We start from the raw sequence: 18,986 nt of genomic DNA, 5'->3' as shown, positions 1-18,986 counted from the left end.
ACAGTCATAACTTTTGGAAGCATTTATATCTCAGGCTGATGTTTCCCAGTACTGACCTAAGCATGTAAGTAGTTTTAACCCATTTATAAGCACCTATAGCAAAATGGCTTAAATAGGAGACCTGGCACACGTTATGCAGAAATAGCATCTGACTTTTTTTTTTTTTTTTAAATTGTCTTAATTTCACTAATTTGGGAATATTTTTTAATTGCCTTATGAGCAAGCACATTTGAAAAAAAATAATCTTAAATCTTCAGGTATGCAGTTAATACCAAATGCTGGCACTACACAAGTCATTGACAAAACTCCCACTTACTTCAATGGAAATGTGATTTGGCCCTGAAAGGAGGGATATGCATACATGTCTACTTAAATAAGCGTGCACTTATCACCACAGATTATTTTATATCTTTCCTGCTGGAAAGAACAGGTTTCTCATCTTTGTATACTGATGATCTCCAGCTTCTTTTCTCCATTTTGTTTTTAATTTTAAACACAAGATAGGTAGGAAATGAACTGCAGAAAGGATACATAGGATGCAAATTTTATAAGAGACCACTGTTTGCACTGGTTATATGGCACCCAGCAGAATACAATCCATGCCTATTAATTAGGCTCTTAGGTGCTTAAATAATACAAATAATTAACAGTAATGCCATCTTAATGCCGAGTTAAGGTATTTCATTAAAAAGTTAACATTGTTCCAGAAGCGTTAATCGAGCTGCCTTGCACATTTTCTTCTCTCTCACCAATGTAAATTTAATTCATTATTCTTCTCTATGAGCATACAACCATTGCATACATTAGGCATACAAAATGTTCACTTATTGCTGCTTGAGTGATTTTAATTTTCAGATTTTCTTGAATGTTTTTGCACAGATCTTGCAACAGAGTGCTAACCCTCGCTTCTCCTCCTTAAATTCTGTCATTTCTCTGTTGCGCCCTGCATCAATTCACCATAAACTCTGCAATGTCTTTCTGTGCTTTTATGCATTCACAATTCCATATGTGATATAAAATAAAGTTTGAAAACTGGAGGGAAAAAAGCATTGTGAACAGTTTAAACAGAAAAGTGTGTCCTTTAATCCAACTAGCGTTGATAGCTGCCTCTGATCGGATAATGCCTCAAAGGCAAAACTTTAGCCTCAAGTCACAACATGTAGATTCTGTGAGCTCTGACTCAAAACACTTCAAAAACAAAGGGAAGGGCTAAGAAAAATTAAAACCACAAGTTTGTTACTATGTCATGTCTGCAAAGGCAGTAAAGATGTAGGTGGCTCATTCAATAGTTCATTTGTATGCTGCTGTTGTCATGTTTTTACAAACTATTGTCACATTTTTGTCACGTGTCATATTTGACAGCAGACCATAAACCAAGAATTCTGTTAAATAAGTGATTCTCACTCAGGCATTAGCCCTGGCAGACACCTGCTGGGAGAAATAATGAAACCTCCATTTTGCAATCAACCACATTTTACTGCCTATTCTTGACACTTAATGGTTGTTAAATGTCAGCAGGTCACTGCAAATTTGTGATTTTAAGTGTCTGAGTACCCGAATAGAAGTCAGTTCAGAGATATTTTCTTTCCCCCTTGGTTAAATGCTTTTAAAAGAAGGGGGGAAAAAATATTTGTATTAAAGCTTGGCAACACTGCAACCTGTTTGGAAAGGTTCGAAAAATATTCTGAGGCAACATTTAAACAGAGGCTATCAATATTTGTACTTGTACTACCTACAAAAATAAACAGCAGGGAAAGGAGAAGATCCTGAAATGTGGAGACCAAGACCCCATGTAGCATTTTTTTCCCTGGGTGAAGTAACATCTGGCAGGAGGAAAGTTGCAATATAAAGTCTCCCGGGAAAGCTCTCCAACAACCTACCTGCATCGTGCCTGACCGATGGATAAAGAGAGAGATCCAGAACTCTGCAGTGGTAATTGAACAGGGGTTCAGTTAAGCATAAATGTAAATGGAGCATAAAGTTGTATATGGACACTAAAAAGGAGCGGCAAAAGGCCAATGAAACCACAGCCCTTACCTATGAGTGGGAGTTCGTCCATTGTAATGCCCTGAGATTTGAGGTGCTTCTTGATACAGGCCAGCCGCTGCACGTTGGGTCCCCAGCGTCTGCCTAGCTTGTGTATGTGCTGAATCTGTGTCACAAACCGCATTTCATCATTTAGCTTGCACTCAGGTCTCCAGTCTGGAGGAGGAATCACCCTGCACATCCCATACTTCTCTACCTGAGCTCGGACTGACTCAATGTATATCAGTGGGTCATGAAATTCCTTGGTGGAGGGCCTAAGGATGGGAATCTCCCCCAGCATCCCCCACCCAGACTTACTACTGCCCTTTTCGTGCTTTCCCATTGAGTCTTGTGGCTTGTGCAAGGACTCCGCTTGAGAGGTAGAACGATTTTCACAGGAGGCATTTTCAGTTTTGCCATGTGCTTGTTTCCCTGGCGTACTCTTTCCAGCAGTGGCTCTTTTCGGCCTATTTCTTTCCAAACTCTTCTCTGGCACTTCCTTTTTAAGGTGTCCATTCAGCAAAGGCTTTTCTATGGCTGCCTTTTTGCTGGCAGCTTCTGCCAAGTTGACGGCCCCTTTCATTTTCTTGGTGGGCGACTGTATTTTATCTATGTGATTCATCTCTTCCAGCCTCCTCTTCGAATTGCGCAGCCCCTCCCTTAACTGTCTCCCCACCTCCTTAGTGCATGTCTTTTGGTTCAACTTGCCATTGACTTTTACACCATTAACAGCGGTATTGTTAGACTTGGATGCTCCAAGGGATAGCACCTGTTTGCGGGTTTTTGCATTGCTACTTTCTATTTTCCCTGAGATTGTGTGGTTGACAGGTGAACTGGGTTTGTGGTGATTTAGTTTGGTTTCCTTGACCAGTTCTTTCTTGGCTTTGGTGTATGTGACAGTTCCCTTTGTCACTGTTGCAGTGTACTTCACAGTTTTGGACGGTGAAGGTCTGACTTCTCTCATCTTTTTGGCACTGGCTGCATTTGCACTCGGAGATGACATTCGAGTGATTCCATTGACTTTAGAAACCTGTAATGCCAGGGGTGTTGCAGGGGGAGCAGAAGGAAGGAAACAGAAAACAGAAAAGTAAATCAATAATGTTACCACTCAGCCACAGTGTCCCTGTTGCTGGACAACCATATTCTGCAGTCCTGACTCCTGGCCCCTTTGTACAATCTTCATATAATGGATTTTACCCAGGCAAGAGGAGAGACTGGATATTTAGAATAAAAAAATAAAATAGAAATATTAAAAAAAAAAACAAAAACAAACAAAACAAACAACAAAAAGTCCACAGAAAGCAAATCTTGCTTTTGGAGGATACAAGCTTCTGGCATTACGTCCCTTGCTTACACTACCCCCTTCCTTGTCTACCAGAAAGCCTGTTACACTATCACAAAAGCACAGGTAGTCTAATCTAGAAACTAATAATTGCATCATCCCCTTTTCTGGCCCTCAAATGCTCACTCTCTCCCACTCAACTTCCCTTAAGTGCACACACAGTTTACTACTACTTAGAAGACGAACTAGCCAACATGTACTATCTACTCTAACGGGAATGGATATGTTTTGCTAAAAACATACACTGAGATTCAAAACAACCTCCTATCTATACATACATACCTATAAAAAGATACCTTGAACACATTATGCACCCAACTGATCAGGACGTCATGAAGGATCCAGTCTGTCATACTTATTAAATCTTGGGAGGCATCTTGTTGCTGAAGTCATTAATTTGTAATAAAACTGTATATAGCAGTTCAATGCACTTTTTAAAAGTTTGATATCTGGGCAATTTTGCTGACATGTTTTATTACTTCATATTCATCCCTCACTAATGTGTCATTGCAACTTAGAATTGTTAGACTCCACTGCTTTCTGTTGGAAAATTAAACCCAGCTATGAAATCTAAATTTGTATTTTAACGATAAGACATGTTAAGCACTGAATGCAACCCTCAGCTTCAAGAGGAATTGTGACGGCTCAGCACTGCCAAAGCTAAGCCCCACTACTAAGAAAATTAAGTTTAAGTTAAACCTCAAACGAATTTCAGCATTTAAACAAGTTTAAATGTTCTCTTCTCAGCACATTAGACTACTGTGAGTGTGCAAAAACACATGCAAAAAACAGGAACACTGATAAAAGTGCTCAAAGTGAAGGCATACAGTACAATCACCCCTCATGAGTGCTTAGGTGAATAACACCACTCCTGAAAAGTTTTAATACTTTCCTCTGGGATTTCAAAATCCATGCCAAATAAGTAAGCATGGCAGCTTCTCTCAAATAAACGCAAGAAGTGTAGTCACTTATAGAGATAAAATGGTACAAAATAGTGATCAAGTAGAGACTGAAAAGATCACGTTATGGTCTTGCATTAAGTGACCTGTGGAAGAGGTACTGGAACCTGAGGATTCTGCATATGCACACATGTATGTGTATACACACATTTACTCTGTGTTTTCTCCTCTATGCTCCAGAAGCTGGAGCAGGAGTAACACTCTTTTAAAACCCATCCATATTCTTTCTGTCCTGTGCTTCCATGGCAGAAATGCTTAAGGAAAATCCAGGTTACTGATGACACGAATTTTTACCTTGAGCTTTTCAAAGATTTATGAGGTATTATCTGGAAAGCAAACACTTGCTAACAAAAATGCATTTACCCATTTCCCTTGAAATTGAGGCAGCACTCTGCATTTGAAATGGAGGCCTGGATTTGACTTTTACAGCACTTTTTCATGCGACAGAGCAGACCTGAGTGGAGGGCTGCCGAGACACTGCCTCTTGCCTGCAGCAGTCAGAACAAGTGTTGAATATCTCTGGCTTTATAAATAGCCAGAAACATCGATTACTGATTCAATCTAGACTAATAGAGAAAAATTGATTGAGAACTGGAAGGGGAAGGTAATCTGGGTGACAGTGATCATGAAATGAGTTTTCAATTCTAAGATGTGGCAACAGTAGAAAAAGGACAACAGACTTTAAAAAAAAGTGCAAACAAAAAACAACAACAAAAACCCACCTGCAAAAAACTCAAACCAAAGCAATTCCCACTCAGAAGAACGGCACAAAGCACAGGCCATTATGGCTGTTCACAAAGTTCTCTAATGACTGGAAAATTAGAAGAGAGTCACAGTAAAGAGTCGAAACACAATTGTGTCTAAGGGCAACTATACAGGAACAGCAAAAGCAAGCATGGGTGAAGCCAGAAAGACCAAGAAGCTAAAGAAACTTCAGTTAGCAAGGGACATAAACCAGAAAAAAATTGTATAAATACCTTAAAAAGACAACAAAGAACAGCAGAGATCAACCACCGCACAAGGAAGGAAAACAAATGCAACAGTTTGGCTAAAGCATTTGTTCTTCTTTTGCATTAGCCTTCACCAAAAGTACCACTTGACTGAATATTTACCAGATATATAACGTAACCAGTTTCAGCAAGACCTAGGAAGGTGACCCCGGTAAGCTAAAATGTACCTAGATGGACTTAGGACATGGCTCCTGGAAATAAGTTGAGAGCAGGCAGAGTCTACCTAACTTCAAACCCTAAAATCATTCTGGAACAAATAATAAAACAGTTAATTTGTAAACACACAAATTATAAGATAATGTTAAGAAAAAAATCATAAAAACACACACACGAGTTTTGCCAAAATAGCACATCAAGCTAATTTAATCATCTTCTGACAGACACCTAGCTGAGCAGGCAAAGAAGCACCTCTGCTTCAGTAGGGCTCCAGTCACTGTGCCACATGACATTCCATCAAACAGGCTCCTGAGACAAGTCCTAGACATAATTACTCTAAAGTGGCTTCACAAGGGATTAAATAAAGTTATCCTCAGGACAAATTATCACTCATAGTTCACTGTCACCCTGAGAGGGCATTTCAGGTAACTTTCTGCAGGGACTTGTCTTGGCCTTGGTTCTACCAAGTACTTCCACCGATAACTTGGGATTATCATAAAATTTGCCTGTGACACAAACCTGGAAGAGGCTGTAAGCACTCTGGAGACAAGGTCAAAATCAAAGGCAATCTTAAAGAACTTTCATGACATTTCTACAATATGAGGAAGTGCTACTTTTAGGAAGGACAAATCATGTAGGGGAGGAATAACATTTGGGGACCACAATGAGCTGCAAAATGTGACAGTAGTTCAAAACACACAGATCTCTTCCTGACACCTATTATTAAGAATGCCAAAAGTAAGGGATGGGAGCACAGGTTTTCCTAAGCAGGGCTGGACCCAGCACTGGGCTGACACTGTGAGAAAAATTTAGACAGCAGAGCAAGTTTAAAAGAGCACAGAGTGCTCAGGTATTTGGAAAATATGATCTTTACTGAAAAGCCAAGGGAGCTGGGCTTATTTAGTCTGAAAGGGGCGACTATGGGACAACTCTGTAATGGTCTTCCGATGCATAAGGAGGTCCTCTGAAAAGAGACAGTAAATGCTCTTTCCATGTTCACGGGGAAAAGCAGGAGAAAAAAAAAAAAACCTGTAACTGTGTACAACAATGATCTGAGGCACAACTAGGAAATCTCGCTCATTAGTAGAACAGGAAAATGCTGAAAGAAGCTGTCAATGGATGTTGTGGAGTCTCCTCTACACGAGATTTTCCAGAAGGTTTCAAGGACGCTATAGCGATATTACTGTGCCATCAGGTACAGTCAAGACAACACCTCAGAGTGCGCAGTCAGGCTGTATGGAGGTACCTTGTCACTCCAGACTTCCTATGATTTTTCCTGAAAAATTTGCGACCAGAAGTCTGAAGGGCTATCCAGGGCACTCCTTCAACAAGGGGTGGTGACACAGGGCCTGAGAACAAAACACAATCATGGAGAAAGTGCTCATGGAGAAAGGCAAGACCCTGACAGCTCCTCCTCTTCAAAGGAAAATATGCCATCAGCACCATCAGCTTTAGGCCAGGATTAAAACTGCCAAGATACGAAATTATGGAAAACTGATTTCACCAAGAAAATAGAAACTTACCACAACTGTTTAGAGTTGTTAGAATACCTCCACACAACAAAAGCTTAGATCTCTCAGGGCCAAATCCCGAACTGAACAGGTACATAAAGCTTTGGCTATCTAACCTCCAGTCCTCGATTATAAGCATGCTATTTTGAGTTTGAATAAAAACTTAGTGAAGTTAGGTCAATGATGAACAGGTCCTGAAGCAGAGAACACTTGGCTGTGAGAATATCATAAGGAATTCACTTATTTCTTTCTGGTTGCTAACTGAGGAGACCCCACAAAAGAGAAACACTGCTGAAAACTTCCCTGTGACCATTATCTTTCTAAAGCAGACACAATGTGATGGTTTCCAAATGCTTCTCCCTCATCTTCCTAGAGCAGACACAACATGATGGTTTCCAAATGCTTCTCCCTCTTCCCCTCCCAAACGCCCACAGGTATCTGAAGTGTTTTCAGAGAGGACTGCATAACATTTAATATATAGCAGTATTAGATAGACCAGAACAGACCATGCTTCAAACAGGAACAGGCTGCAACAAACATCTTCCCGCTGGAAACAAGTGTAACAAACACGGTCACAAGCCCACCATCAAAGCAACAGGTAGAGATTCAGGATTTCACATTGACAGATGTGAAATTCTGGCTGGTCCATCATCACCTGCACGTTCCTAGTCTGTACTTGTCTCTGAGGACCCATCAGATGATTGGAACTAAAAGAAACATGGAATCGGGGTAGGCATTTTCTTACCTTTCTGCTGTTGATATGTCTCCCCCCAACCCAAACATACACACACAGAGTCAGCCTAAAAAACTGGCCAGGTGCGCAAGTACTCGTCAAATGGGTGTCTATGCCACAGGTCCATCCTGAGGCAGTGCTTACACTAAGCATGTAAGAAAGGAGTAAATTTAATTCAAATAGAATCATAGAATCGTTTAAGTTGGAAAAGACCTTTAAGGTCAAGTTCAACTGTAAAGCTAACGTTGCCAACTCCACCACCGAACCATGTCCCTAAATGCCACATCTATATGTCTTTTAAATACCTCCAGAGGTGGTGACTCAAACACTTCCCTGGGCAGCCTGTTCCAATGCTTGATAACCTTTTTGATGAAGCAATTTTTCCCAATATTCACTCTGAACCTCCCCTGGCACAACTTGAAGCCATTTCCTCTTGGAGAAAAGACTGACACCCACCTCACCACAACTTCCTTTCAGGTAGTTGCAGAGAGTGATCAGGTCTCCCCTCAACCTCCTTTTCTTCACACTAAACAACCCCAGTTGCCTCAGCTGCTCCTCATAACACTTGTGCTCCAGACCCTTCACCAGCTTGGTTGCCTGAACATAGCATTCAAGGTGTGGCCCCACCAGTGCTGAGTGCAGGGGGACAATCACTTCCCTAGTCCTGCTGGCCACACTGCTTTTGATACAAGCCAGGATGCTATTGACCTTCTTGACCAGGTGGGCACACTGCTGGCTCATATTCAGCTGGCTGTTGAGCAACACCTCCAGGTCCTTTTCCACCAGGCAGCTTTCCAGCCACTGTTTCCCAAGCCTGTAGCACTGTGCAGGGCTGTTGTCACCCAAATGCAGGACCCAACACACGGTCTTGTTGAACCTCATACAGTTGGCCTTGGCCCATCGCTCTAGCCTGTCCAGATCCCTCTGTGGAACCTTCCTACCCTCAAGCAGATCAACACTCTTGCGCAACGTGGTGTCATCTGCAAACTTTCTGAAGGTATATTTGATCCCCTCATCCAGATCATTGATAAAAATATTAAACAGAATTGGCCCCGATACTGAGCCCTTGGGAACACCACTTGTCACCATCCACCAACTGGATTTAACTTCATTCACAACTCTCTGGGACTGGCCATTCAGCCAGTTTTTTACCCAGTGAAGAGTACACCCATCCAAGCCATAAGAAGCCAGTTTCTCCAGGAGAATGCTGTGGGAAATGGTACCAGAGGCTTTACTGAAGTCTAGGTAGATAACAACCACAGCCTTTCCCTCATCCAGAGTGGGTCACCTTGTAGTAATAAAGTGACTGACATTAGCCTTACATAACTCAAAGTCTTGAGCTAAAGGTGAAACTAGGGACGTGAATAGTCTTATCTTTGCTTTCCAGGTATCTTAGTTTTGCTGACATGTATTTGTCTTCAGACCACTCTTTTCTCCACTTTACTGAACACCTGGGCTTGCAGTAAAAGGCAGTACAACAGATTTTAAATTTTGTGGTCTTTGAGAAAGTAAATGGGGCCAGGACATAGCCTCGCAGCAATTTGGTTTTGGATTTGAATGTCTACATACACACCTCTGCATAGCACTTAGGATCCAGCCTACACACACACACGCACACAAAATAAAGCCAACAACGAACTTGTCAGATAACAATCACAGTTATAACAGCAACATTAGCAATACCAACAACAGTTTCAGTCCCAAACAAATTCAAGTTACACAACTGATTTCGAATTCATTCATAAAAATACTTCTGTGTCAATATGAGTTTTGCAGAGCTAAATTACCATATTAGGCCAAGAGGGGGCTCTATTGAACTATATTTGCTTTGCCCACAACCCCTCTGAAGTAGGGGATTTGGGAAGACAGCAAGGGAGGAATAAAGAGAGAGAAGGAACACGTGACAAATGCAAGGGCACACCAAGAAAAGGACAGAAAGAAAGAAAGAAAGAAAGAAAGAAAGAAAGAAAGAAAGAAAGAAAGAAAGAGAGAGAGGGGGAAAAAATAATATAATTTCTAGTGTTCTGCCTTTATTTGCTGTCAGACTGAAGAAAACAAAAACACACACATAAATAAAACATGAAAATGCATGTGAACAAGGAGCAAAAATATACTTGGAGGGAGGAGGCACATGTGGCTGGCACCCTGGGAAAACAACTCTCCTTTTGGAGAATACTGAAAAAGTCAACAGACTCACGGCAAAGGCAGGAAATCTAGCAATGTCACATAACTGGTAAGTCTAAGATTTTGCAGTCAAGCAAAATGCATAATCCACCTTTAATTAGTTATAGTCACATTTTCATTAAAATCGGTAAAAAAGTACTCATGTTACTGTGGGTTGCAGAAGAAAAAATATCAAACCTTTTAAAAAAAAAAAAAAAACAAACACCAACACAAAAAAACCCTCAACATCATCTCTGCTTACAGCCCCCTTATTTTCTGAAGTTTGAGGACCACACTCCGAGACATCTGTGTGGTATGACTGCTGGCTCTACTGCATTGCTTTAGAATTTCTCTCAATTTTGTGTAGCACAACTGAAAACATCTAATACGCTATCAAGCAAAACCCACTTGGATTGTGAACAAAATTCTTCTACATCTGTCTTTTTCCTTCTCAGAACTACCTTCACAAGTGACAGTAGCTAACTTTCTCAATAATTTTGGCCATTTATCCCTTGATGATCAACTTTAAATCATTTCACACAAGTATTCCAGTGAGTTAAAATAATGAAGTATGAAGTACATCCTTACATTTTGGGAAACTTGCTAAACATGAAGAGCTTGCCACAGCATGTCACAGCAAGGACCACAGGATGCTGGTAGTCACAAAAAAGAAAGCCGAAAGGATGCAAAAGAAGGCAGGCATTCAAGCTGAGGACTAGATAAGCAAAATTTGCTATAGGGGAATAAAGAATGCAAGTCCTACAGAGGTACAGAGAAATATACCACAGATAGCCTTAAGGATCTCAAATTTGATTTAGAGAGTAATACGAATCCAGCGGACGAATTTCAGAAGGCAGAAGCTAAACATCACTGAAGCACGGGGCATGAAAGATTTTCTGGGGAAAAGCACTACTGTTTTTCTTTTTGCCATTTTTAATTTCCAAGCCTGTGACTGAGAGGTGCCATTTAAGGCCTTGATGGCTCTACAAGATGGTAATTCCAGCTCCACTGAAGTCCAGACCAGCCTACTTAGAAGAAAATCCTTTTGATGCCAGCAAATAAAGACTGTCTCTAATTGGCCTGTTGAGAATTAACCACAAAGGGGGGGCGTGGGCGGGGAGGCCTAAGTGCAGCAATATGTCTGTACTTCATTGCCCTAGTGCAGGTACCCAGGTAACCTGCTAACCCAGCCCCAGACTGAATTAAGTACACTGAATGGAGACTTTTAAAGTCCTTTATAAAAACTTGACAGTTGCTATTTTAGGAGTCCTTTGATCAAATCATGAAAAATAGATGGAGATGCATGCTGCCAAAATGCCAGTCACAAGCACCAAAAGGTTGGTTCTGCTAAACTTCCACACCCTAAACCAAGTCAGGCTGAGACAAACCTCTTGCTGAAACTTTTTACTAGTTTTCAGCCAGGTAACATAAAAGTCTGAACTTCTCCCCACCTGGTATGTCCACTGTGAAAGAGGCAATATCCTGGAGCACCTTCTTCATGCATCAGGCAAAATGTGTTTCCAGGACTCTGAGGTCTGTGTTGTCCATGTGCAACACAAGACACCTGAGCATAATGTCAGCTTCTCTGCAACGCCAAGTGAGCCTCTAAGATAACCCGAGCAGACCAGCCATACACAAAAGAAGTTCATTCTTCCACGTGCTGCGAACCTTGGCACTGTCAGCAGCGAAGCCAACAAGAGTGCCAGTCAGAAAGGTTTAATAAATTGCAATGTGAACTTTACTCTTTCATATGTATACACAGGATAATATAAAGACAGGGTTGTAAAGCATGCTTTATCATACTGACTTCCCATGCATATATCACTTTTCCTTCTTTCTCTCCCTCTCTCTCTTTCACTGAAAATTAACTCCCTGCTGTCTCCAGAGCATGCTTTTAAGTAGTGCCATGTTTGCTCTATGCCAGGCAGTGGAAAATGGAGCCAGCACCTTAGAAGGAAACCTGTATTTCCCATGTGTCCACAGTAGAGTACAAATCATTACCTGTTTCCTTAAGTCCTGAGCCGATCTATGAAGAGTGTGGTGGTTGTTAGCGGTGAGCCCTTTCGTAGAGGAGCCAGTGTTTGTAGTAGGATGGTGATTAGCAGCAGACTGGTCTTTTCGGCTCTCAGCCTTATGTTCGCTGTTCCTCTCCTTCCCTGGTGTGGCCTCTTTGCTTTTGTGTTTCTGAGCAGGTTCTTTCTCCTTCGATGATTTGCTGGACCCATTGAAAACTGAGCAGAGAAAAAAATCAGACTCTTAAGGAAGAAAAAAAAGAAAGAAAAAAATCCCATACAAGACCAAACCCCTCATTCAAAACAATCCAACTTTCTCTGCTGTCAGTGTTGGGTATTTAGCGAGTGTCTCCTTATATCTAAAGTAAAATCAATACAGACATAGAAGCACTATTTTGCATATCTCTTTATATGAACAGATTTACTAAAGTCTTTACTTTGCTTGTTAACACACATTATCTTCAATATCCAAATTAAAACATACAAGGTATATTACTGTTTTGATTGACCTAAATTTAGACTTTTCAGTTTGATTTTTATTTATGACAGTTTTAATTAACTTTTTGCTGTTGCAGCAAGGGAATTCTAAACATAACCTAAACATTAAAAGGATTTATTTTTACATTAACGTAAAAGAAAGATGTTCCATGGAAAAGCATGTTTTGTTTTCATCAGTATCCAAACTGCTGAACCAAACTGAGAGCAGTTTGCCTATAGCAGACAAGCTGCAAATAGGAAAAGGTACTACTGCAAAGAAAGGAAAATACTAAAACCATTTTGGAGCATGTTATATAAAGTAATGCTGGGACCTATGCTGAGTTCCCTAGCCTTCTGCTGAAGTGAAGGGATAAGAAAGAGCAGAACAGAAACCATATTTTTTGGTACAATAAATATTATGCAAACGTATGCAAGTCTATCTCAGCAAGTTTTGTTCCTGCGTCTCTGCTGAATTTATTTAAGAGTAGTCACTGCTCTTTTGTTGTCAGGGAACATGAAAAGCTGAGGTTAAAAAAAAATCCATGTCACATTTCTCTGTTTGTTTGTTTATCAAAAATGTGGTGAATTTATGTCAGCGCTGCCCCCTCTTCAGTGAAGCACTTGACAGAGGTCCACAAGGCTTGTAATCCCACACCCACAATGGCAAGTGCCCTCCTGCCTTCTCTCCTCATCTACACTTGGTTTTTACTCCTGCCTTTTTTGGCATGGTTTAGGAAAGAATGTAAATTTAAAAATTAATAAATACTTAATAGCACAAGTATCTAAAAGTTGTCTTTATTACACACAACACACACCCCATCTGTTTGGGCATATTAACTAAATGAACTAAGTTATTGTTTGGAAGCCGCCTTTTGTCACTAAACATGATATACCCACAATACATATCTTTTTATCTAAACTGTGAAGTTTGGATACTACAGATGTCCCGTAGTATTACAGCAGTAGCAGCAGTTAAAAGTAGCAATAATAAACAACCAACAATCCTGCTGAATGGAAAAGGGGCAACTAAGCTGCTTCTGAGTAGACACCTACCTCCAAACCTTCCCAACCAGCTATGTACCTTCCCACTGCACCTCCAAAAGCCAAAATTCCAGCAAGCTATAAATTTGTTATTTGGGTCACTTATCATATTCAGTTAGTCATAAGTGTTGGGGCAGATTATGTAAAAAGCAAAAAATTGCAATTGTTCTTCCTGCTCTCTTCTTTCTCTCTTGCATAAATCAAGTAAGAACAAGAGAAAAGCCATCGGCAGAGAAGTCACCACAAATTCCCCTGTGGCTTCAACACTCCTGAGCTTAGGAGCTGCCCCAGCCAGGCAAAGATTTCTCAGTGATTTCAGTGAAAGTCGTGTAACCTCCATGTCTCATTTCCAGTGATGGAACTGATAATAATTGCCAACCCCTCTCGGGGAGTTCATGACAATACATTTATCCTCCTTTGTAAGGAGTTCTCACATCAGATGTAAGGCGCTACAGACACATGAAGCACAACTATTTATTTTTAATAAGACATAGCACAAACAACCTATGGCAGCTTTGTTAATACGTATTTCATCACTACGAGTGATATTTTTCCTTTGGAGGGTATACTGATCTGCTCATACGGAAATGTTAAGTCAGAGAGATTAGTTTTCTGTATTCAGTTGCCACTCTATAAACTGAAAATTACTAAAACAGAAAACACAGCCAAGAAGCCAAATTGTGCACTTTTATGGTTCACCCCCCAAAAAACCCCAACCAACAGTGAACATGAGACAAGGTATATTTTATATGCAACAGCTCATTAATTTTAAGTGTCGTGGGAACCCTGCCAGTTTTACTCTCTGAGTAATTATCTTTTGTCTTAATTTGTAAGATTCTTGAAAGGGGGAAGAGAGAAATGGGAGAGAAAAAATGTTCTGTCTCACAAGAAAAGCTTAAAAAGCTTAAAGCCTGGAAACACAATAAAAAGGGAGAGACGTGGATTCAAAACACTCCTAGTCAAGCTGTCTCTAGTTAAACAGTAGATGGTATCAGTTTCTATAAAAATCAGTGTTTGTTTCTTCCAACACCTAGAATATTGTTACATCCAGCTAGACAGGTATAAAAACCTTTATGCGATAGTAAGATCTGCAAAATTCATCAACATATTATGTGAACAAGTATCAAAACATTAACTTGATTAATTACAAAACACTAGCACAAGCCAAGCATTCCCATTTGAGTAGAAGTGGAGAAGTTATTTAGACGATAAGTAAGTGTAATACAATACAGGATTAAGCTCTGACCCTAATAGCTAGTAGGACAGTTTAGTGAAAAGGTGAAGTCACAAGGAAAGACCAAAAAGACCCCCAAGAAATCTCATTGTTGAAGAGTAACTGATAAATAACACAGACAGAAACACCCACTTCTCAAAGGAAAGAAAACAATAAAACCCCAAAACCCTCCAAAACTCTGCATTAAAAATTGCTGGGACAAAATTTGATTTTGATTTAACAATACAATGACTACTAACTCTTTTGTGTCTTGTTATGCAGCAAATTTCATTCTCCTTCATGTCTGCCAGCTCTTCAATATTTCCGAGGCATTCAGAAAAGGTGTTCCTTATGCTTTACTAAGCCCAGATACAGGTATGTCCCAGCTACAATCTCCCATCCTAGAGATAACTGTGACATGAGCAATATCTAATGTTCCACTGCCAGTTACTTTTTTTCCTGGTGAAAGGGTAGTCAATAAAGGTTTCATCCCTGAAGCAATAAGTTCATTAAAAAATGGAAAGATGGAAAAAAAAAAAAAAGCTCAACCCACATGAGTGGTGAAACTCACATTATTAAAGCAGAAATCTTTTGTAGTCTTGAATTATGATTATTTTACGCCAGCTTAATCAGCTCTGTATTTCCAGAACAGCTTTTAGTTAAGGGTAAGAGCACTACTAACAAATAATTAAAAGTGCAAGTAAATGATTAGTGTTCAGACATTTCAAATAGAATAAATGGATTTTTCTTTTATCTGTGTCTATCTGAATGCTTGTTCTCAAAATGCCATGTCCTCCAAAGCAATTATTATTAAACTGAAACAATAAGAGTCCCAGGGTGAAATACTTGTGGGTCTTTTGGTTAGCAGTGATGATCAAATGCAAAAAACGTGAACCACTGCATTCAAAACTCACAAGCACTGGGGGTTTTTAAACCACTAATATACTTTATGGCAGCAGAGCAAAACCTTATGGCAGGCATGATCCCCACAGATGCATCACAGTGCTCTCTGCATCGGGGGAACTGGAGCCTGGGCACCACCAGTCACCCAGAATCCCATACAGGGACTTTGGGGTATCTCATTTGAAACTGCAATAAAGAATCCCTACGCAAACTAACGCAAACTGTACAAACTGTGTGTGTACTAGATGCAGTTATAAAGATGGCTACAAAATTTTTGATGAAGTAAAGCCACAGATGTGCTCAATTACTACAGATTAACTAAGCATTTACTACAGGAATTGACACTGTAGTGAGCGATAAACATTTATTGTGTTTTCAGCAATTTTCTGAAGTATTCCTAGAAATTAATTTGCACGCAAATATTTTATAGGTGACATCCAGTCAGTCATTCAGAAGCCAATTTATAATATGTACAATAACCAGGCTTTCACTGTGGAAGCATTAGAATTACTGGACTGGGTTCAGCCAGCTGCTGAGTCCATGGACAAAGCTTTCTCTCCCAAGCCCTCCTGGAGAACACTCCTGCACCAGATACACTTCATACTTGAGATAACAAGGGAGTCCACTGCAGGGACAGCAGAATACTGATGTATGAACCCTTCTGCTTTATGCCAGTATCTGGAAGATGAAGGCATGGAACATACACATATGCCACATGTTGCAGAGCTCGTGCTGCGTAAACCAAGTGATTGCGCATACATAAAACTATCCAAAACAAAGAGGGAAGAGTGAAAGAGAGAAGTTTTGTTTTTAGAAGGAGAAAAGGGAGCCTTGCCAATGTTGTGAACCCAAGCCAGCTATTCCAATGCAAACCTCATGTTGTTACATAGATCATGTTTGGGAAGAGATGTAATATTAATCAACTTTCTGGCATTAAGTATCCGTTACTGTACAAAAACATTCTTGCTCTGGCTTTAATTCAGTTTTAAGTCACTGTGAAAACATTTATGTGGCTCTCAAACTGCCTTAAAGGACCCAGGCAATAATTCTTTTCCCCTCCCGGAGAAACTAAAACAATGATCTACTTCCATAAAACAGAGTATTTTAATACTGCTGATTGTTTTCCTTAAGTGTCGGGTATGTTCAGACTTCTATAAACCATTTCCAGAGATAGAAGCTGTCCTCTGGAGCCCCCCAACATAATCTACCTACTCAGGTCAGTGGCAAAGGCATACTTCAAGAGAAGAGGACATCACAACTTCATAGGAAAACGTGGTACCACTGTTACCGCACTTCTTCAGTCCTAACCCAATTTGTCAGTGGACAACTCTGAAACAAAATTTTCATAGTTGCATGCTAACAGAAGTCAAACAGGAGAACTGTGGCAGTTAACACTGAATTTCTTTTTGATGCTACCAATAACACAGCTCAAAACTTTACGTGCGCACAGGAATATATTGGGCCACTGAGAGGAGCATTATTGGTATGAGACACCACACCACCGTTTGCAAAAATTCAATACCAAGTGTCTCGTCTTAGCACAAATTCATTACTCTCACCTAACCATTACGACACAAACAACATCAAAAGGGTCACTTGCTAAGCAGCAAGTCCATACAAGAAGTGTCTATCTGTTATCATGAGTCTCTCACCAGGATAACAATTTAATTTTTTTTGAGCAACTTCCAGCTCCCCTATTCTTCTCCACAGGTCATACATCTAGCTACTGAAAATCCACAAATCCTCAAATGTGTTGTGCCTGATTTGCATATTTAAATATGTAAATTATTGCAAACCGGGTAATTTTCATGTTACATATTTTTGCAGAAAAATTAAATGTGCAAAAATGTTTATTGCAACAATTACTGGTTCCATGCTATTTCAACAAAAGGCTGTAAATCACCAAAATAATTGCCTACCCATTAACTATTGTAGCACTGCCTGAAATTTTCTCATTCTGCATTTTAGTTGGATGCAAAAAAATATTTTTCTTCTGAACGTTTGTCTCTTCAGGATTAATTTCACTAAAAAGGATGCATGAGCCTAAGACTCTGTCTTATATACCCACCCACAAATATAAAATTTAGTTAAAAACAAAACTAAATAAAGAATTGCAACCACAAATAGCATTTTCTCACAACACACTCGAACAGTAAAGTATGTAAAAGATATACCATTTAAGCCCAAGATATACAAACACTGCATTGAACTATATCCTGAAATAAGAAAAAAACCTATCTATGATCTTTGCCTGCATCATCTTTGTTACTACACATGTAAGGAAATTACCCTGTTAAATTATCCATTGCAAATTGAGAAGCAAAACATTCTTCTGTATTTCTGGTAAGTGAGGAAGACGGTACTAAACCAGTGTATAGTATTTCTAGCAATGCCTGCTCACCACGCACTACTGCCAGATCTGTTTTGAAATTTGAGCCCCAAGAAAAAAGGCCTCTCTACAATTTTCTCCCCTGATCATTTCAGGCAAAAGGCATGCAGAGCAGTTTTATCGGACCATGTTAACAAAACACAGCATGAACCAGTAACCGTTTCTGACCCAGTAGATTTTCTGACACACTGGAGCTGGTTTACTCCAGGTAAGGAAACAAGACTCTCCTTCATGAAGAAGTCTGATTACAAATAGTAATGGGTAACTCTGTTTTCCTAAAATGTAACTTAGAACTTAATTGTCTGTCTCAGGCATCCGAAGACAAACCCACCTGACATTCCCAGGTATGCTGGCCCAGATGTGCTCTTCTCTCCGCCTTTGAACTGCTGTGCTGGTGGGAGAAATACCTAATCCCACAATCATCCTTCTTGAGGAAATTAGCCAACCATTATTAGAGGAACTGTAGCCTGCTGTGTGCAATTTGCATCTGTGTATGGTGCTCCTCCTGAGGCCCTTTTCCAGTCCACAAGCACTTTCGAGTAAGGCCTATCCCCTCTTGCTCCTGTGATGGGACACATAACCCAACAACTCCCTAACTGTATCTTCCAGCTCCAGATCCCAGCCTGCCTAACAAAACACTTGGCACATACAAACATTTTCCTTCAGGAGCCTGCACAGAAAACCATCCACTGTGTCACAGAATTAAATTAAAGTAGGAATTATTTTGTTGTGAGGAATTCAAAGAATTAGTTTTAAAGAAACAGAGACCTAAGCCTACCCTCTTACCTACAACTTGGAATTTCCTCCAAGCAGTGGGGAGATGTAATTTAGACTCACTACCTCCCTGTCCCCCGGGGAAGCAGAGTACAGCTCGCTCGCAGAGAACCTGCTTTCCTGGCACGTCAGCCGGCAGCAGCTGATGACTGACAACCCTCCTCCCTTTACATAAGGTCAATTTTCTAATAGATCAATGTCTCTCCATCTCCTCCTTAATGTTGGCAAGATGCCCTGTCATCCAGGCTGTGCTTAAGAAGTTTCTCCCCACACCTGGC

The 18,986-nt window shown here is 40.3% G+C and overlaps 1 protein-coding gene across 2 annotated transcripts in view; it reads right to left on the bottom strand.

Moving 5' to 3' along the window:
• JARID2 (jumonji and AT-rich interaction domain containing 2) overlaps positions 1–18,986 on the bottom strand; it is a 123,988-nt gene that overhangs the window by 27,884 nt on the left and 77,118 nt on the right. Inside the window, exons 5-6 of one of the 2 annotated variants that reach the window (XM_026842421.1) lie at positions 11,901–12,130; positions 2,038–3,055 (exon numbers count right to left, since the gene is read on the bottom strand). In XM_026842421.1, the coding sequence (XP_026698222.1) occupies positions 2,038–3,055; positions 11,901–12,130 (1,248 nt within the window). The remainder of the gene's footprint in view (positions 1–2,037; positions 3,056–11,900; positions 12,131–18,986) is intronic. The other variant, XM_026842423.1, reaches the window with a different exon arrangement.

This window comes from Athene cunicularia, assembly GCF_003259725.1.
Source record: "Athene cunicularia isolate RWA chromosome 2 unlocalized genomic scaffold, athCun1 chr2_part1, whole genome shotgun sequence".
NCBI lineage: Eukaryota > Metazoa > Chordata > Aves > Strigiformes > Strigidae > Athene > Athene cunicularia.
The sequence above is the reverse complement of the archived record's forward strand: the minus strand, read 5'-3'. Positions and strand labels throughout refer to the sequence as shown.